Source organism: Trifolium pratense, linkage group LG6 (genome assembly GCF_020283565.1).
Source record: "Trifolium pratense cultivar HEN17-A07 linkage group LG6, ARS_RC_1.1, whole genome shotgun sequence".
NCBI classification, from domain to species: Eukaryota; Viridiplantae; Streptophyta; class Magnoliopsida; order Fabales; family Fabaceae; genus Trifolium; species Trifolium pratense.
This window is the reverse complement of record NC_060064.1, coordinates 534,619-555,815: the sequence shown is the minus strand read 5'-3', so window position 1 is coordinate 555,815 and position 21,197 is coordinate 534,619. Positions and strand designations below refer to the sequence as shown.

General features: G+C 33.4%; 2 protein-coding genes across 6 annotated transcripts; one reads left to right on the top strand and one right to left on the bottom strand.

Moving 5' to 3' along the window:
- The first annotated feature begins 3,554 nt into the window (after positions 1-3,554).
- LOC123889564 (54S ribosomal protein L17, mitochondrial-like) lies at positions 3,555-6,902 on the top strand. Its single transcript, XM_045938954.1, has 7 exons — positions 3,555-3,769; positions 3,944-4,105; positions 4,870-4,935; positions 5,258-5,332; positions 5,940-6,069; positions 6,151-6,276; positions 6,467-6,902. Exons 2-7 carry the CDS (start codon positions 3,945-3,947, stop codon positions 6,608-6,610), a joined length of 702 nt encoding a protein of 233 aa, XP_045794910.1. The 5' UTR covers positions 3,555-3,769; position 3,944; the 3' UTR covers positions 6,611-6,902.
- A 2,686-nt stretch (positions 6,903-9,588) lies between these two features.
- LOC123889563 (lysine-specific demethylase JMJ25) lies at positions 9,589-19,205 on the bottom strand. 5 transcript variants are annotated; one of them, XM_045938952.1, is made up of 14 exons: positions 19,004-19,205; positions 18,467-18,718; positions 18,295-18,381; positions 17,978-18,117; positions 17,728-17,827; positions 17,496-17,622; positions 17,360-17,423; positions 16,368-17,142; positions 15,956-16,285; positions 11,291-11,977; positions 11,140-11,212; positions 10,963-11,048; positions 10,058-10,177; positions 9,589-9,819 (listed from the first exon to the last, which is right to left on the bottom strand). In XM_045938952.1, exons 2-14 carry the CDS (start codon positions 18,695-18,697, stop codon positions 9,748-9,750), a joined length of 2,892 nt encoding a protein of 963 aa, XP_045794908.1. In that variant the 5' UTR covers positions 18,698-18,718; positions 19,004-19,205; the 3' UTR covers positions 9,589-9,747. The 5 variants fall into 5 exon arrangements, with proteins under 5 accessions (XP_045794908.1, XP_045794909.1, XP_045794905.1 ...); XM_045938953.1 differs by having other exon boundaries at positions 17,978-18,108; positions 19,004-19,166; XM_045938949.1 differs by having other exon boundaries at positions 18,822-19,150.
- Between the last annotated feature and the right edge of the window lie 1,992 nt (positions 19,206-21,197).

The window sequence follows — 21,197 nt, the reverse complement described above, 5'->3', positions numbered from 1 at the left end:
TAGCTCTTCATCTTCATCATCAACTTCATACAATCCCAGAAATTTATCTTCATTTTCATATAATCCCAACACACACACAAAAATTAACATAAACCCAAAAAAAGAAAAAGAAAAAAAAAACATTCTGGAAACTTGGTTCCACTTGAAGATCTAAGTTAACAATATATATGATTGTAGTTTCCAGTTGAATATCTAACTTAACAATCATACAATGGTTTTGCTCGAAAACAATAATTTGAACTTTGAAGGATAGATGGAAATTTGCTAATTTCCTTTCACTATTAAGTCCTATTTCTTTCAATTGAATTTGGCGATCTTAAATTTTGATTTTAGAAGAAGATATGCGAGCAATTTGGATGAGCATTTTCTTTTTTAATTTAAGGAATAAGGATGAACATGAGGATGAAGATGATGAACATTAGGAAGAAGATGTTCATAAAATTTATGGCTTTATGCATTTATGGGTTTTTAATTAAAATAGATTTTAAACATTAAAGTTATTAATATAAGTTATTTTAGTGTTTTTTAATAGAAAAAACGGACAAAAGGACTAATTTGTGCATATTTTGATAGATAAAAGACATATATGTTACGAAAAAAAGATATAGACTAAAGTGTTACAAATAAATAAGATAAATGACTTATCAGTGTAATTCTGCCCTTTTTTTTTTAACATTATGATCATTGGCATTAATATCAATTAACCATCCATGGTGGTAGATATGAGTTATGCTCTATTGGTAGCTTTATTGGTAAAGTTCTTAATATTAGGAAAATGCTTTATTGAAAAAGTGGTGCTTCAGGATAGTGGAATTGTGCAAGCGCAAGAATAGTTCCCCTTGGGTTATTGGTGCAATAAATTGGAAGTATGTATCATCAATTTTCCCATAACTTTATATAAATTCTTTGAATGTTCGTACTTGGATTTGGTAACAACGAAATACTAGTACTATTTTTCTTAGGGTGGAAGTAAGGAGCAAAACCCATACAATGAAAACTGATTATATGGAAAACTGGTTTTTCTGATGCAAATTTATACATGTTAAGAAGTTCATAATAATAAGTTTGTATTATAACTTGTTCATTTTATATCAAGGTAAATACTTATCTCGAATTACTTTATCACGATAGTGCACTTGCCTAAATACCTTCTCCGCCTCTTTATCTTTAGTCATCCATGTTTTCCAATAAAGACAAGATCTACCCGTTAAATACTATTTGTGATAGGTTCGTAAAATTTTTTTCGCAATGAATAGCACCACGCCACCACTGGTATATTAGATGTATAACTTTTTAATAGATAACTTTGGTTGCTTGAACTTGAAGGGAGTATGTGAGAGTTGTGTTTCTTTACAAATTTTCCAAGTTAAAATCCTAGGTATTATAGAGTAGGACAAAACTTACATGCATTTCCATACATGCATTTCTTACTTTTCCACTCACAAAGAGGTGGTTATTTGTGTTTTTTCATTTTGAAAAAAATAAAAGAAAATTATTTTTTAATAAAAAAAAACTACCTCTTTGTGAGAGGAAAAGTAAGAAATGCATGTATGGAAATGCATGTAAGTTTTGTCCTATAGAGTATTGGAGTTTCGTTGATTCTACTACGTATATATAAAATTTATTTAAAAAAATCAATATAAAAATATAATATGACATTATATAATTGAACATTGGATATATATCAATCAAATTATGGTACTAAAGTGTTCACCATGTTTTTATTAAAAAAGATAAAAAGTATTCACCGTTTTTTAATACCATAATCTTGAATTTCAGTTATCATCATCATATGACAAAAAGCAAAAGGAAAGACAAAATTATTTTTTTTTCCTCTTTTTGGTACAATCTCCCTTCCATATTTTGTTTACATGATAGATGTAAAGGGGTACGGGTGTAGGAAAAGATAACGAAAATGAAACATTAATTTTTAGGCAAATGCTAAATAGTGCTCTCGGGACACTCTTTAAGTCCTTAAATAGTAAGCTTTTTATAGAATTTTTATCGAAATACGTAAAGTCAACGCATTGAAAATTGTAGTGTTTAACTTTTTGAATAAAAAGTTTCTTTAAATGGAATGCTTAAAGAGTGCCCCGGAGGCACTCGTTAGCAAGACCCTAATTTTTAATCTGTTAACTTATGAAATGGTATTATTGATGTTTAAAAAATCGAGCATATAACATGCCCTCTAATGTGAATGTTTATAGCATGGATGGATATGTTGATGTTATGGCCGGTGATGAACCACATGATATTGCGCCAATCACTCTACTAAGGGCACATGGAATGGAATGGAATGCAGCTTAAAATATCTTATGAAATTTGCGATTGATAAATATTAGAAAGAAAAATAGGTAATAGGAACTAGGAAGGAAGCTTCTTTTGGATGAACTTTTTGTTTTGTGTCGTAATCATGGATAAAAATGGTTTTCAAGTTGAATGTGACCTTTTCCTATCACATACTAGTAGATATGAAATACCAATACTTTTCGAATTAGACGTATTTCGGTATAGAACATGTGTACGGTGTTAGACACTGATACTATGCTAACATTTATAATTATATTATTGAATTATATTATTTTTTAAAATTATTATCGATGTTAATGTGTCAGTATCTATATTATGTTTGTGCTTATAGTTTATAATGCTTAAATTAACTAATATTTCCAAAATTATTAAGCCAAATGCTTTTTTATGGTTATGCCAATTAGAGTCAATCAACAAATAATTTTTTAAGTTGAATGTGACTTTTATATCGTATAGAAAACATCAAATATGATTTGTAAGTTTTAGACCAAATGTTGATGTTAAAAATGTTGGACCGGATAATTTTTGTGGTTACTCGAATTCGAACCACTATTAATGTGAGTTTCTATATTGTACTTACCACTCTATCTACAAATAAAATCAAATCAAATAAGCAAGACCAGGCTCACGCCTAAAAATTGGGCCTATGATAGGTCACAAGCCGGGCTCAGGCCTTCAATTTTTTGACATGCCAGACTCAGGCTTGGCAAAACCTAACTCGGCCTAGTATATTCTCACCTCTATTACATATGCATTAATTCCGCAATCATGCGTCTCTCGTCTTTTCTTCATGTATATTTCGTATATTTTACGGGTAATTTATAATATTATATTGACTTAATTGAATTTTTGGTCCCTTATTATTAAACTCACGAAAAAAAGTCTCCCTATTTTAAAATCAAACGTTTTAGTCCATCTATTTTTATATGTTACAATTTTGGTCTCAAACTCATATTTTCTCTAAAATTTATGATTTTTGGCATTCTAAAAGGTAAGTTTATTGTTTTCAACATTGAATTTAAAGATAAAATATTATATTTGAGACCAAAATTCATCTATTTTGGCTTTAAAAGTCGTCACTTTAAGGACAAAAATATAAGTTAAGACAAAAATTGCAACAAATATAAAAAAAAAGAGACCAAAAAAATTATTTTAAAAATAGGAGGAATATTTTCGTGAGTTTATTTATTTTTGAACGGAATATTATATTTTATTATTTATTGTCTGTGAAAATAGCATTTCATATTATTTAAAAAAAAGAAAAAAAGAAGAGCATTTAATTTTATTCTTTGAAGGTGAACGACATCGTTTCAGCTTTGGGTTTAGAGAAAGAAACAAGTAGGAAGCAGAATGCAGCAACTTCCTTACTGAGTGAGTGTCGACTGTCGACGTCGCATTCTCTAACTACGATTGATCGACCGACCGGCGTTACTGTATTCTTTTCTTCTTCAAATCCAAAGTAAGTTTTTATGTTACTTTTTCCACTTTCACTTTTTCAATTCCAAAGTACCATGTGGTTTATACAACAGTATTCATTGTTATTCATTCCTCTTTCAAAGTTTCCGATTTAATTATCATTGCTGCATTCTGTTTTGCGTATATTATTTTGATATTTTTATTTATTGTTAATCAGGATGAAGAAGATGTCACTGGTTCGGCCTCTCTTGACAAGGCGGCGGCGAGGATTCAGCACGGCGACCACCTCTGACAAAATGGTTGCCTCTGTGCTGTTTGAGAGATTGCCTGTGGTCATTCCCAAAATTGATCCTATTGTTTATGCATTTCAGGAATTCTCGTAAGTCTTTCTTTATGCATTTTACTTTATTTTCATATTCCAAATCAAATAAATACCAATAAAAGGACCAAAGTTAGAATGGTTGGTTGGTTGGGGATTTGACCTTTTATTTACTCTTCTTCGATTAGTAGTAACGGAAGAAATTAATCAATCATTTATGAAAAAGGAAGTGCTTGCTTCTTCTGGAGGTCAGTCAATAGAATAATAGGACAGGGTTGCAACACAATGTAGCTAGCTACTTAGACTCACTTTTTATGAATTTCTTGATTTGCAAACTAGGTTTAGGATGAAGCATACACTATTGGCAGTTGTCAATTATTTGTTATATTTGTATATATCGTCTAGCAACGTAGCACGGAATATCCAAATTAACTTCTCATCAGATAATCCAAGAGAAAAAAAGTAAGGGTAATACGTAATAGTGTCTTCTGGTTCACATTGTTGTTTATTCAGTGAATTCTTGTCTACCCAAGTTGTATAAAAAGGGTAATTTATGAATTGAAATATCAAATGCTTTCTTTCTCTTCTCCCATTATACGATGGAAAGATGAGGTTAAAGCCTCAAACATGAGGATTTTCCATCACCATTTCAAATTCAGATGATTATACTGTGGTTTGCAGCTTAGTAAACTTTGAACCTGATTTAGCTAAGGGTTTTGTTATTTCCGTCTGCCCTGTTGTCTGTTCTCTTCTCTTACTGATATTGTTGGTTGTTGTTTTTTTATAGTAACTGCTACTTTTCTTTATGGGGTTTGGCTGTTTAGGTTTCGATGGCGACAACAGTATCAACGTAGATATCCAGATGAATTTCTTGACAGATCTGATGCAAGGTATAAGTACTTAAGAGTAGTTCTATAAATTAAGATTTTCAGTTATTTAAAATTGATTAATTATCAGTACATATTTGCAAGCTTCAAGAGAGTTGAAAAGATGGACAAAATTAAGAATGGAAATAAAGAAAAGGAACAAATATTGATTCAAAGGCCTGGCTAATAAAAATTTGAAAAACAGTATTTTAAAATTATAGATGATATTATAGTATTCAAAAAGTATTCCTGTATCTACATTGACTCTTTTAAGTGATGTCACAATTTGCAAAATACAGATGCATCTCTTTTTTATATATCCTTGTGAAAATTATGTTACTTCCAGGGGGAAAGGTGAATATCAGATTGATTATGTACCAGCACCGCGAATCACCGAAGCAGACCAAAACAATGATCGAAGGTATGCCTCATCACATATGTGATTTACAATAAGAAAACTATATAAAAAATGCCATCATGTCAAATATTTATGATTTCTCCAATTATTAACTTGGTTATTGTCAAAAAAAACTTGGTTATTGTCTTGTCCTCGTATTCCTTCGGAGTGAGCAAGTGTCAATTATCTCTGACGTGGTGTGTTAGTATAAATGTTCTTAGTCAGGATTTATTTAGTTTGTTTTTTATTCGCTTACCTTCTCAATTGGTGATCGATTGAGTTTAGCTTTGACTAATTAGTAAATATATAATGTTGATGCTTGTCATCCAGATATTAAGTTGTATTTTTCATGTACCCTTCAGTCTTTCAGAATCTTCATAGAAATGCTATAGAGTTGTTAGTTCTTACTTGGAAATACATTTATGCAAGAGTTGTGGGCAGTCCAATCCTCAATTTCTCATTGTGTCTCCTATAGATAACAGTCGACGCTAATATTATTTCAATCAATTTTGGGAGACAAACTTAATTAGGCCATTTCCTTTATGCCTGTTAATTTTTTTTTAAGAACTGAACTTGTCTTCTTACATAATTACTGCGTGGTTGCATAATTTCTTACTGCTTCATTCTTTAGGTCACTAAAAAGAGCTCTTGACAGAAGACTCTACCTTCTTCTCTATGGTGATGCTTATGGGGCTCCAAGCGGGAAGCCTGTGTGGCATTTTCCAGAGAAACTTTATGAATCAGAGGAAACCATGCGTAAGGTGAACGAACATTCATATGTGGCTTTCCCCTTCCTATTTCCTTTATATTCTTTTGCCTCTTAATTTTTTGAAATCTTGCAGTGTGCAGAGTCTGCATTGAAATCAGTCATAGGAGATCTCTCCAATACATATTTTGTTGGAAATGCTCCAATGGCCCATATGGTTGTTCAACCTAATGAAGACCATTCAGTATCCACATCTTTTAAGGTATATATATTCATAGGAAATTGTGATACTTTTGTTTACTATTGGATGGTTGACATCTCTGTGGAAATAACTTCTAGGCATTTGCTTTGTATGGTTGCACCACAACCTTTTCAATGTCTTCTGCGTGAAAGTTGATTATGAATTATGATTATACTTGCTCATTTTTTTCTTTGCTGAAATCATCTGACAGAAATTCTTCTTCAAGTCCCAAGTAATTGCAAAAAACAAGTTTGACTTTGAAAAATGCAAGGATTTTGTTTGGGTGACAAAGGATGAATTGCTGGAGTATTTTCCTGAGCAAGCTGAGTTTTTTAACAAAATGATTATCAGCTAAAGAGAGTTGTTTAGTTAAAACTATTTTAAATTAGTTTGTTTAATTACAGTGGAGAGGGTATTGAAAGAAAATGATTGTAGGTTTATGAGCTCGACCATAGGTTTTTATTAAATTTAACATCTCAAATTTTGGAGACATGTATGGCTTATGGGCTCGACGATAGGTTTTTGTTGACTTTTTCTTATAAATAAAGCCGGAGGGAGTATATCTCTACATGTCATGTTTTTTCCTCTCATAGTTGTATTTGAATAAGATGCCATCGTGATGTTATTGTTGAGAATGTTTGAAGATTAATCGGATTTCTTATTGGTAGAGGTTCTTACTAAGAATATAAAAAATGAATTTTCATTGATTTGTACGAGGATATCTAATTACACCAACTAATTACGGCATACTTATTTTTTATGCTTAAATCCCCAAGTTTCACAATTGCTTGATTTTAGCCCCCCACATTTCAATTGCTTGATTTTAACCTCCTAAGTTTCACAATTGCTCGATTTTAGCCCTCCAAGTTTCAATTGCTCGATTTTGGCCCCCCGAGTTTACCCCTTTTTGCATTTGCTAGTCCTCTGTTGACTTTTTTGACTAAAAATTGCTTATGTGACATTTTTTTTAAATTAAAAATATGTTTTAATTAAAAAAATTAAAAAATAATAATATTTGCTTTTATAAAAATGTATTAAATGTGTTAGAGTGTGTTTGTTAAAGAGTGTGTTGCTTTGATTGTATTCATTTTCTAGCGAAGCTTCATAGAAAGGGAAGAAATTTAATCCGTTAGTTTCATTTCCACAAGAGTCATTATCAACTTCAAATGTCTCATCTTTAGATTGGTTTTACTTTTCATCATCACAACTTATAGAACCAATCTTCTTTGAGTACTTCCATTCCAAAGACATCTCAATCACAAAAATTAGTCCCGAAATACCAATTTCAGGTTAAGAAATAATTAAGGGGATGGATCGGGTCGTGAAATATCAATTTCAGGTTCAGAAATTAAATAATCGGGATATTTTGGAACACAAGTTCCGATTTTAAGCTTATTCGGATCTAATTATAAGTTGTTTTCATTGTGGAAATAAGCTGGAAACATGACATAAGCTATCCCAAAGAATCTCACAAGTATTTATGCATGTAGATAAGTTTAAATAAGTCAACCACCCAAACAGGCCCTAAATATTAAGGACGTACTACTCCGGACTTAATTAATTATAAGCAAATCTACTTTTTAGATTCATTTGAATACCAATATATCTATCTAGACTTACTTACTTAAGGCCAAATATATTGGTTTTCCAATGAATCTAAAAAGTATAATTTGCTTATAATTATTATAATTAAGGCCAGAGGAGATGACAACATATTGCTTTTTCAGTATCATATACACAGAACACCTTAAAAAGGTTCCTAGCATCTTGGTTACACATTTTCAGGGTTCCAATGTAAGAGAATTCATGATTTCCTGTTGCCATCAGGCCCAACCCTTTAGAGATCACAATATTTTTTCATTGTTGTAATTATGCAAATATGTTGTAATGGTGTTTCGTCTAGTCAAACTAAAAACAATTATGCAGATATGTTGTAATTATGCCCTTTAATTTGATTAGTGTTGGATTTTAAAGATTATAAAAATTGAAACTACATATGAAAAATTAATGTCCAATTTCATCGCCTTCTATTCATAATTCGAGAAAGTGTTTTTAAATGACAGAGAAAGGCTGGGAAAGGGAAAAATAACCATGGGCGGTGGAGGTGGTGTGAGATCTGATGATGCTCATTGAAATTGAAAGGAAAACGAGAAGTAACAGAGTAATCAGAGTTTTAATGAGTTGTGAAATTAAAATTAACAAATACACGTGGCAAATTCTAATTGGGAACAGTAAGAACAACACTTAGAGCACTGCACCTAAATTTTGTCCTTTTCGTATTCATCTTTGTTTATCTTCTTTTCAAACCAAATCGTTTTCCTCGAATTCTTCCATCTTTCAAAATCAAACAAAAACCTTCTTCTATTACATAAAAAAAAACTTAAAACCAAATTTTTTATAAATCCAAATATTCAATCGAGGTAAATGGCACACACAATTGAATGAATACTTCAACTAGGTCAAAATAAACCTAGCTACAAATATGAATAAATGAAATGGTGAGTGTGTGTTAAAAATTAATTTTTTTAAAGGATGATAAAAAACAAAGTGAGAGTCTCGTGAAATTTCAAAATAGTTTCTCATTTTAAGTATTTTTAATTTTTTTTTATCCACAAAAAATCATAGCAAAATGATAAAAATAAATAATATTTTATTTGAAGTTAATTAAACCTATTTTTTATTTGAATTTTTTTTTAACAAAAAGATAATATACTATAAAAATCATTTTTGAAAAAAAGTTGAAACAAAGGGAGTCATAGCATAAACATATCAGTCTTCTACTATACTCGACCTTACTCCCTAAGTTAGGCCTGGGCATCAAAAATTTTGATTGGATTTGGGCCAAAAATCTTCAAACCGATAAAAACTGCAACCATTTAATTTAGACCCAATTCCAACTGTTTACATCTTCGGTTTGTTCGGGTGTCGGGCCGTATAAGTGGCGGTTAGAACGGGTTGGTTATCACGAGTTAGATTGAACCTTTGTTTACGTATAAAACTCAATTATTAAAAAATTCTTAATTTTAAAATAGTTCAATACCTCGTATGCAATGGATCCAAAGATAGAAGAATTAAATGAAAAAAATAAAGAGGCTGAGATGCAGTTATTTTGTTTCAAATATATGAATCTAGAGTCAATAATAGATCAAGTAAATGAGAAACAAAAATTAGAATAGATATAAAATTTATATATTCACATCTCCCTCTTGCATTTTAATGGTTAGGTAGAGATTTAATTTTACCCCCCCCCCCCCCCGCTCATGTCCAATGTTATATTGGTTTCGAGTCGGGTTGCTGGTTCGTGCTCAGCCCTACCCTAAGTTACCATCAAGATTTGAAAAATCGTACTCATCAATTTTTTTAAATGGTAATAATCAAATAAATATCCATCCTTTACTAGATAATAACATATCGGTCCTTATGGTAAAAAAAAAAAGGGTCTTCTATACTCAATCTTATTCCCTAAATTTGCAAAAAATTAGGATCGAACCATCATTGGCTATCAACCAGTTCTTTAACTTGTCTAACAGCATTACTCACAGCATAAAGGGTCATCTTTTTAACCTGTCAAAGAAGAGAGGTTGTCAAGAATGTAAATTTTTCAATGGGGTAAAATAACTAAATGCATTGACAATAAGTAAAACTGGTAAGCTCTTTTGTAAAATATATACTTTGAAAACACACAAACCAATTAGTTAACAGAAGGACTGACAAAGAAAAGAACAAATCATATAAGGGTAGGAAATACAAGGTTGTGGTTGAGGGACACTCAACATGCACGAGATATTAAAGACAGATTTACCTCCAATTTGTCCTCCTTGGCCCTGTGGTTCTTCGGGAGTAAACGAAACTCTTCAGTCAGTCGTAAACATTCTCCAACATTTTCAGGAGAAACAAAGTCAAGTGCAACCTTCATACAAGACTGAACAATGAAAATGAGTTAGGCAACAAATACAAGTAAATAATGTTTACACTTTCCGTAGTGGGAACCATAAATTCCTTAAAACATTTTATCACTAAATACTTCCTGAAAATCTTTCAGCACGAACATCGTGCAATATTAAGTTTCAAGGATGAAAAGGTGATGCAAACTAACTCTTCTACACTACAGTATAATTACCGAATAAGAAACTAGGTACATGTTGGACTCCCTATATTGACATGTTTCGAGAACCAGTAGTTTAACTGTTTAAGACATGGGCCTTTAACCTTCCAGATTAAACACTATCATATTCTTCTTAGAATCATCAAACACATAGGGAAAGATCATATGCTATTTACTTTTCTAATTTACAAGTTGCACAGATAATATCATATAGATTCAGATCCTCTGTTGGCGCTGCTGAATGGTAGATACAAGCTAGCAAGATAGGCACAGCTTTCCGAAGTTTTCCCTATTTTAACCCCGATATAAATCTCAGATTTCTCTGAAGGTTGATCCTTGAAAACCCGTTATATTCAAATTTTCAACTTGTCATGCCCTAGTGCTATAATCTTTAAAAAAAAATCATTAATGTGTGGGGCAGACTGTGAATAGGATGTCAAACCTCGACTTTCAGAGTCCATAGGACTACAAAGAAACCATATTGTAAAACAAGACACAAAAACAAAGATCAAGAGTATGAGATCATACTATTTCCAGAGATTATAAGAATGCAGATTGTATTTAGAACTTCAAAATACAAGTTTGTTACCAGATTATATTACCTGTCTGTTTCTCACTTGATGAGGACATCCTGCTGGAATGAAAACAGCCTCACCAAGGTGTTGCTCAAAAGTCCATGGTTCAACTTCTGCATAGAGAAAATTATGTTTTACTGTGTTGTGCTAGCAGTAGTACTTTTCGACTAAGTTTAAATCAGGCAAATAAGGCGAGGTTCTTACTAAATTCTCTTTTTAGCTGTTTCTTATGTCTCTCATTTAAGAATATAGTCTGATCATGAATGGGATGTATAACCTGAAACCAGCATATTAAAAAGACTCAGCTCTCCACCTCCGGTTAGTACAGTAAACAATGGCTGGTAATGCTACTCACTGAATCAACAGGTTTGTTGTTGATGTGGCGAAATTCCTTCTTGTGCTTTCTTAAGTACTCAATTATTTTTGGGACATCTTGCCGGCGGAAGATGTCCCAAACAGCACCACCAAGGACAGCCGCAGCTCCATTATCAATGTCCAAAGAATCTCTCCCCATGCCTTGTTTTGATTCAATCTTGGGATCACCAGACACATTACCATCTGAAAAATCAATCTTCACTCTGTCTTTCTTTATGTTTGCATTACTTGATGCTAAGCTGGTTGCAGATTGAAGCTGCTCCAGGTCAGAAGTCCTAGAATAATCCGAAACTTCAGCGGATGATGTTATGCTAACACTATCATCCTCAGAGGAGTTCCTTACAGCAACATTTCTATAGGTGCAAGAGCCCTTTCCGTTATCATCACATTGTTCTGTGTTCTGTGTTTCTACCTTGCCACTCAAGTCTTCGGATATTGATGAAATACACTTTTCTACTTGGCTACTTGGTAAAATCCGGTTAACTCCATTCTCTGCCTTTTGATCATGGTCCAATGCTTTAGATTTGGATTTTACATCAACATTATCTAAAGCTTCACGATAGAGTTCCAAATAGTCTTCTTTACCATATTCCTTCTTCAATTTATTTATGTTTTCTCTCTGCCAGGGAGCTATATTCACCTTGTTTGTGTGTGTCAACACATTCACCTAAACCTCCATCACAAAATTGAACTCGTCAGGGAATAATAATTAGACTCGCATTGTAACTAAAATACTGCAAAAATAGGAGGTTACAAATTTTCAGGAGTGGAAATAATTAGACTTGGATACTAATTGTTCGCAATCAAATTGAACTTTTAAGACACACAAAAAGAACTCCATACTGTGTACAAAGGTCACTGTATAAATTAGAGTGCATAAATTCTTTTAATGGCTATCCTAAAATTAAGTAAACAGATTAATAGCTACAAACATGAAAAGGATACAAAAATGGAAGATGTGAAGATGATTCTATAACACAAGACTTCTTCTCAAGTAGGTGAATATACATCTATGACTATCATTCTCAACTCACGGGAAAGACCTTGAAAGTATTTTGGTGAATACATTTTCCAATTGAAAACCTGAAGGGATGCATGCTAAAATGGGTTGTTGTAATGCTAATGGCATACTTGTACCTACAATAGCTTCGTAGGAGTCTCATACTTTAATTTGAGATCATCAATTAGAAAGAGACTCCGAATGGAGATGGAGGAAAGATTGCTATTTTCTTGGGTTCAAAACCTGTTTGATGCTTGTTTCAACTTAGGAGTCTTTTTAGAAGTCTAGTAAAATTGTTGCAACTTAGCTTTCATATCTTTTGGTTGTCTCCCATTGTAATTGTGACAATTTCTATCTAGAAGCCTATTGTGTAATTAAGGCACATAGATTAGTTTTAGTAATCTAAAGGGGGTGTTTCGCGTCCAACTTGCATACCTATAAATATGAGTTCATGCAGATTTGTAACTAGATGATGTTAATACAATTTGACAAGTTTCTATAATTGTGAGGTAGATAATTCTCCCCAAAGATTCTTGGTTGAACCAATTGTGAATCTTATTAAGAGATTTTGAAATCTGCTGTGGCGATCACTTGATTTTATCTTTTCTCATGAAAGTAATGATATTCATCTCTGTCTTATAGTCTAATCCACCTGTAAGTTTTCAACTTTTTTATTGGTTCTTGATTTGTGTTTCTAAAATGGTTTTAAAGAAATGTTTTTAAAAATTGAAAAAGATCTTTTCTTCTTGCAACCCAACTTTCCCATTTGAGTGAGAAGATAGAAGACATACTTCCTTTGGTATAAGTACATTGTTTGGAGTAGGCAACCTCTATTCAAAAAAAGCATTTCAACTTTCTCAGAGATTTCATTGCGAACAAAGCTGCTAACTTCTCCCGTAGAGCTTGTTTTTTTTTAATTTAATCACCAGCAATGATAATGTCATCTACATTGACCAAAATAATGTTGGCTTAACTACAGTTTTAGTCGCCTATTTTTACTCACTCATGACATTGGTCACTCTATTTTAAAATCATTCGGTTTTGGTCGCTTCATTAGATTTTTGTACTTAAAAATGGTGATTTAACTTATTTTAAATGATGTGACATACAACTTAGTTGCTTTGCTTATGACCACGGACAAAAGCAACACACCCAAATACTCGAGACCCTGCATGATTAGAACAGAAGGAAAATATGAGATAAAAAATTAAATTGGACTAACATTACCTAAAACGCGAGATGACACAATTAATTAGATGTGGAGTAATCAATATTGCTTCACCCCAATATGATTTTGGGATAGACATTTGAAAGCGAAAGACTCAAGCATCTCCGAGTAAGTGACGATTTTTCTTTGCTACAACCTCATTTTGTTGTGGGGTGTCAACTCCTATAAATTCATGGATAATGCCATGTTTACTAATAAATTTAGAAAGCCTATGATTGACATATTCCCTGCAATTGTTAAAACATAATCTATTAATGTCTTTCCCGAATTGATTTTGTACTTTGTACCATATTGTAAAAGAAACAAATCATCTCGCACCAGAAATATTATAAATAGGGGCAGGTCCCTAAATATTAGAATGAATAAGATCAAGTTGCTCGAGGCTCTTAGAATTGGGAATTGGGAATTGGGCCTAAATCAACCCTACAAAACCGAATTGTAAGTTGGATTACCCTCACTTATAAGCATATATTCAGGCCATTTCGCAACCGATGTGGGACTTCTTAACACACACCATCGCGCCCAGCACTATTAGGCAGCACTATTAGGCTTGAGGCGCGGATATAAATGGTGGATGGCTCGATCATAAACCTGATAGCGGACGACCCAGCAAATCGTGTAAGAGGCTCTGATACCATCTTAAAATTGGAAATTGGGCCTAACTCAACCCTACAAAATCAGCTTGTAAGGTGAGGATTGTCCTCACTTATAGATATATATTCAGGTCATCTCACAACTGATGTGGAACTTCTTAACAAAGACTTTTAGTAAGACTAGAAGGCAAAGTAGTCTGATAGTGCTTAGAAAACTGACAAATGTCACTTAAAAAAGAACCTTGAGCCGAAACCAAATTTGTGAGGCAAAAGAGTGAGACTCTGACTAAGACCGAAGTGTGGAAGACAACACCTTTAGACCAATTTGTTCATCAGACAAATAGTACAACCCTTCTTGTTCCTTAACAACTTGAATCGTCTTCCTTGTTCCAAGATCCTGAAAAGTACACTGAGATGAAAAGAGATCATTGCACAAATATGGTCCTTGGTACCTTATGAATAGAGATAAGGTAATGAGAGGGCGTGGGAACATGTAGCACATCTTACCCTTTAAAACAAGGTTGAAGTTCAATATTCTCAGAGTCAACAACATGAGGACAAGAATCATCAGCAACTGTAATACAATGAATACTAGAAGAAATATATGAAGTAAACAGTTTTGAATGAGACATTCGGTGGCTCCATAGTGTAGAACCGAAACATCCTTAGGCTGTTAGGCATAGTACGAGAGGCAATAAGGGATTGAGAGCAAAAAATATTACCACCCATTCCTATATGAGTGATGCAGGAAATAATCTCAACAAGATTTGCCATTTAAAAGGAAGAGAGCACCGGAGAAAAAAAATATAGCCAACAAACGAGAATTCTTGTCAAACACATTTAGTGTGCACACCTCATTCTCTCCATTTGTTCCGTCATATGCAATGGGATCTCCATATACACTAACTCCAAATATCAATGCAAGAAAGCATTTTTAACGCCAAATTGATGCGTCCCTAATGCATTTGAATTTGCATCACATTTTGGCATTCAGTTGTAGCTCATTTAGGCTGGCATGATTTTTTATCAGTTTAGTTCATATGATTGATTTTTTATCAGTTTTGTGAACATATCGGAGGGGCACCTTGGCTTTCAAAAATTATGGAAATCATAAGATGATGTTCTGGGACAAGTTTGGAAGCAAACCAAATAAGAAAGGATTGATAAGTTTAGTCTCTAAAAAAAATCATATCTTGAGCAACACTTCAACATTAATTAAAGGAATAGTTAATTTGGACACAGTTATTATCATAATGGTAATCGGCAATTCTCACTGCTAACTCGTTGTGGAGTTTGGAATTCCTCAATTCATCTTTATGTTCGACCATATCTTCTAGAATGTTAGGGATTTTGAGTAGCTTCCCTGGGGAAGCTCACAAAGTTTCTTTAGAACTGTGGAGGAGGTTCTCCGCCCTTTTATAATATTGAAGATTCTCCAAATCTTTTCTTTTAACCATGAAGGACTAGGAGCTTCCGGCCCCATTACCTCGGTCGGTTGATTCGTAGCAAGGGGCTCCTCCTGGTTTGGGTCCGAAGATGACCCCTCCTCTGGAAAAAACCACTTAACCCCAATCCTGAAAAGCATTCTAGATAGTGTGAAACATCTTTTTCTTGACTTGCAATTTTACTCGTCTATATTTGTCGGTATTACTATATTTTTTGTTGGTATAACCTCTTCGTCAAACTATTTGTCTTTGTTTAATTAATTAAGTTATAACTAAATGCCACATACCAGCAATTAGATTTATCAGAGATTGGTAAAGGACTCTCAACAACAGGTTTCTACATGTAAAAAACACAAGGATTTGCAAGAGCAGAAATTACCGCATCAGACACATCGCAGTGCAGTTTTGTCACAGAATCTCCTCGGCCAAGCTCTTCAGAAAATCCATAAGCAATATATGTTTTGGGTCCCAAATCTGGTTTCAACGAGCCAGCAGGAAGTTTACTGGCAAAATTTAAAAGACCTGATTTTGGATCAGTGTAGTCCATATAGGGAAGTGCAGCAAGGAATTCAGCACCATGCCTAGGCAAGCGCTCTTCAAATGAGGTCGATGAAGGCCAATCTTTCAATTTCAACATTTCTGGCCACTTATTTATATGCATTCGGCCTTCTACGTAGCCTTTGAAAAATTGGTGTATATTTATTTCAACCTGTGAAGCAGAGCCATGTAAATAAAATGAAGTATAACTGAGTAGATAGATTATTTTCAAATAATTTACTTGTACAACTTACCCCACACCAATCCAAGCAATCTACAGCCTTAACACTTTGTGTTTCCTCTTTGAACTTCGCTTTGGAACCTGTTTCTCTGAGGGCCCTCCACATAACCATTGGTTCCCAACTAAGACCTGATGTTTTGGCCAGAACATTTCTCACAATCACAGGTTCACCCCTCATCCAGTGCCTCTGGAAGTGCTCGATCTCATCATCAGAAATGTCAAGGGCATTTGGACTATATAAGAAGTTATCTTTACTGTCATTCCGGAATGATGCCCTCCTGACGTCAGGGTTGATTTTTCCTTCAAACAAATTTAGCTGACATAAAGAACACTTTTCAGTAATATCCACATCCAGAGGCGTGTAATTTCTAGTGAGATCCTCAGCATTATTTAGCAGTTTTGCTACCCAATTAGCTTTGTAAATGCGTCTCAGTTCTAGCAATGCAGTACCACAACCTCCACGCTGCTTTGGAGGACATGGAATGTTACCATCACAATTAGCTTTCCATTCTGGGAAGGGAGAGAACATGTCAGCCTGAGAAGGAACACTAGTAGGTGCAAGTTCGCTTTCCCAGTCATATCTTTTACGACGTGTTTTACTCTGATTTTTTGTTGAATTGTGATTGTGAAAAATCTCTTCAAATTTTTCATGAGATGTTCCAGCCTCCATGCCGCCAGGTTGGTAACCCTCTCTGAGCTCTTGACAGCAAACAAGACAGAGATCATAAGAGCAACTTGTGTTGGGGCAGCTACGGTAAAATCCATATATGGATGTACTGCAATTGTCACTGCCATTTATAATAGAGGCATCCAGTTTAGGACCAAATAGGATATTAAAACATAAATGCAATCAAGGCCTTGTTGTGAAATATTTATGAGAAGGACTTCATTCTGTTCCACAAAAGTGCCAGACAAACCAAAGACAAAGAAGATGGAACAAAATAACAACAGAAATTCTAATGAATGCATTCTAATTTCTTATGATAGTATAGTCAGTAAGTGTACCAGTACAAGCGCTCACTTTCATCTAGCTTTGTTCTTGTTATGTCAACTTCTTGCAGTTGCTTACCTGACATCATATAAATAGAAAGAGTTTAAAAACTAAACTAAATTTCTGTGCACATGGTTCTCATCATGTTACCTCTTATTTTGATTTCAGTCTCTAGTTCGAAGCTCTGCTCCCTGTGGATATGCCTCAGAACTGGAAGAGCTTTAGATAGCAAGTACAACAGCCGCGGTAATTTGACACTGGCATTTACTTCCCTTTCCTGTGAAAATAAGGACAAGAGTTGAATAAACTCAACAGTAAGCATATAAATATAAATCACATATAGTTTATTTTTGAATTTTGAAAATAAAAGGATGACATCTACCATTAGCACAGGAAACTCCCGCAAGCAAGCTTTGCAGTTGCAGTTGCCCCAACAAAACGGACATGCATTCTTGAAGTCCTCTCGGGTTTTTCCCGGGTACCTGATTCATCTCAATCACAGTGAGTGGCCAGCATCGTGAAAATAAGGAAAAAAAAGCTAATTAGCATGTATCAATATGGGAAATCAACTAGTTTCTTCAGGACAATATCATAAAACAATTTTCACCTTTCTTAAAGTAAAGAAATCTTACCAGTTCTCAATGCACTCGTAACAATAGCGCTTTCTGTTGCAACTCGAGCAAAAGATGACGCCACTCTTATCATTCCGTTGGCACTGATGACACATCAAACTTCCACTCTCCTTGGTTTTGCTGGATAAACCCTGATAAGCCTACATTATAGTAAAATTCAAAGGTAAAAGAACCTTCATTATAATTAATGAACTCCAACACATATGTTAATAATACCAAGCATACATTATAAATGTCTATCTTCAAAAGTATCAAAATCACAAGTTTATACAGTTGATGACGACACTGAATTATGATGCGGTTCTCTATTGATTCACCTGTTTTTTGGTATCTTTAACTCCATTTTTGGCTTTGTTGACCTTATACACATCAATTAATCCCTTGCCACAATCACCTTCCTTCTCCTGCAAATTGAATTGAATTATTGTGTATTCAGAACATTAAAACGTATAATTAAATAAATCATCAAAATAAAAATGTTATGCTAACTTGATCAATCGGTTTCTTCTTCTTTCTCGTCGAGTTTCGATTCAGCTCCGAGACTGATCCGTTACTTAGATCGGTGACGACGATCTTCTTCCTCTTATTGTTGGACATGTGTTGTTCAGCCTCTTCAATTTTGTTCTTGATTTGATTCTTAAGCTGCGGCATGTGGTTCTCTCCGGCGACGTCACCTCGCTTCGCCGGCAATTTAGGACGGCCACCTGATGGAGAGTCCATCTGATCGGAGCGGTGTGGAATCTGATGATGATGATGATGATGATGCATTGTCAATTAGCATTCGAAAAATTGAAAAATTGAAAAATTCAAAGAACAAAGATGAATTCGTTGGAGAAAGAATTACGATTAGGAATTATCGAAACGTATCGGCGGTGAATTACTAATTTTATAAGAAAAATATGAATTGATGAAATTATACTACTTATATGAATTGAAAACATGAATTATACGTTGACTCGTGCGTGATGTAATTGAAAAGTGGTTTATCTTTTCGATCAATATTGTATTGTATTGTATGTATCATACCAATTGTGATGTGGTGCGGCGTAGGAATTGTATCTCAGCCTGAATCTATAGGTTAATTCATTTACCCGATCGATATTTCTTCTAACTGTTTCACTTCCAGTTTTGTTCTTTTTTCTCTGTTACGCGGAGTCAGTCCACGTGAAAAACGTTATCCCACTGTTCTACTATCTAAATCTACTTTTTTCGGATATACGCACACAACTATCTTTTATATTATCTTTTATATCATAAGCTTGTATACACAAGCAAACTCTAAACCCTAATTTATTTTCCCTCCATTTTATCTTATAATTTTTATTAAAAAATAATACAATTTTGTCTTGACCAGGATTCAAACCCGCAACCCTTCAGTGCAAGACAATATTTCTAACCACTATGGCAAGTATACCAATTGTGATTAAAATTATGTGCAATAGTTGATAAGCACCATCAATTTTAAAAGTATATCATATCAAAATTATTGTTGACTATATTATTTCATCACGAAATATTTTTATGTCTTTCCTGATCAATGATTTTTTTTCTACCGGATCATAAATTTAGAGAATAATTATCATGTGAGATTTGGAAAGTTATTATCACGTGTAATTTGAAAAGTTATTATCAAACTCAATTCTGCTAAATCAATTTTTTTTTGCAATACAACCAAACACAACTATAGTCGTATCACTAATCACATTCATTATTTTGATTTTAACATTGCAGATTTAATATTAACCGATGGTCAATTGATACAATATGCACTAGCAGACCAATTGTGATTTAAATTATGTCCACAAAGTGTTAAGCTCCATCAACTTTCATAGGAAAGATTTCATAGGACAATTAAGCACCATCAATTTTCATTGCACAATTTAAACAATTAAAAACTGATAATCTCTTATATTATAAGCTTGCTAAGATAAGCTAACCCTAAACCAAAATTTTTCCCCTCTCATTTTCTCTTTCTTTTTATTGCAGTTTTATATTAAAAAAATAAAGATTTGTCATCGAACCTGCATCCCTTACTTACAATAAAACCTTTCAACCGCAAAAACACGTGCTTCAATTATGAAAGAATTTAGGAATCATAATATGTTAACCCTGTTTTCAATAAATTTGAACGGCGGAATTAATCACAATTTTTATTTATTTATGGATGTCTACTTAAGTTTATGTTCTTGATTATGTCTTTAATCTTTTTTAACCTTTAATTATCATCAATTTTTTAACCTTTAGTTATCAACAATTTTTTTTAATAAGTAAACAAAACGATGGGGTTCCAAAATTATTTAAAAATAAATAAAATGTAAAATAAGCACATAAACAAATATAGAATAATTAGTCCATGAAATTTCTTATACTACTCTTATTGAAAATGCTCTTAGAACTTTTGTATTTTATTTTTTATTGTTACATATTACACCTAATTAGACCCATGCACCGCATGGGTCAAAGTTCTAGTTAATTTATCATCTTGGAAAACAGTAATTTTTGTCGCTGTCATTCTGACTTGTTACTGAGAAAAAACTACGGTATAATCCTTAAATCTACATTTTGTTAGTCGACGTTAAATTTGGCCGTTGAGTCAACAAAAAACTGATCGGCCACGAGAGTCAAAGTGAAGAATCACATGAAAATTTAATTATTAAAAAATAAAAGGAGAAACTACAATTTTAATTCTTGAATGTGTGCATCGTTGTCACAGTAGTCCCCCCGACTTGTATAAAAATACAAAATAGTACTCGATTCTTCAATCCGTTAGTTATATTAGTTCATAATGTTAATTTATATCGATAACTCTAGAAAATGCCAAGATGTCTGCTGTTTTTAATGCTTTTTTTTAATTTAAAAAACTCATAAAAATAGATTTTCATCACTTTGTTCATCAATGTTCATCATCATCAATATGTTTCATCAAAAGAACCTAAATCACACCCAATATGCCCAAAAGCATCAAGACACCAACGGTAAATATGACAAATTAAGACCTCCCACTCCAATTGAAATAATCTTTTAATGTGCTTCACACTCTAACCTTCAGTGAGGATTGAGGACACATTTCTCACTGATGAACCTCTAAACCACACTCAAGGAATCTCTCCTCAACTCCACATGACGAAACCCCAACCTCCGAGCAAAACGCAAACCTTCCAATACCCCAAAGCCTAATTATAAGGAAAATGCTAACCGGTGCCCCCGGGGCACTGGTTAA

Coding starts and splice junctions, on each gene's coding strand:
- LOC123889563 (XM_045938948.1), bottom strand. CDS start 18,697: ATGGACTCTCCATCAGGTGGCCGTCCTAAATTGCCGGCGAAGCGAGGT. Junction 18,118..18,294: donor TTAAAGATACCAAAAAACAG/GTGAATCAATAG, acceptor ACTATAATGTAG/GCTTATCAGGGTTTATCCAG. Junction 11,978..15,955: donor ACTGCGATGTGTCTGATGCG/GTAATTTCTGCT, acceptor ATGGAGGTTTAG/GTGAATGTGTTGACACACAC.
- LOC123889564 (XM_045938954.1), top strand. CDS start 3,945: ATGAAGAAGATGTCACTGGTTCGGCCTCTCTTGACAAGGCGGCGGCGA. Junction 4,106..4,869: donor TATGCATTTCAGGAATTCTC/GTAAGTCTTTCT, acceptor TTGGCTGTTTAG/GTTTCGATGGCGACAACAGT. Junction 6,277..6,466: donor CAGTATCCACATCTTTTAAG/GTATATATATTC, acceptor ATCATCTGACAG/AAATTCTTCTTCAAGTCCCA.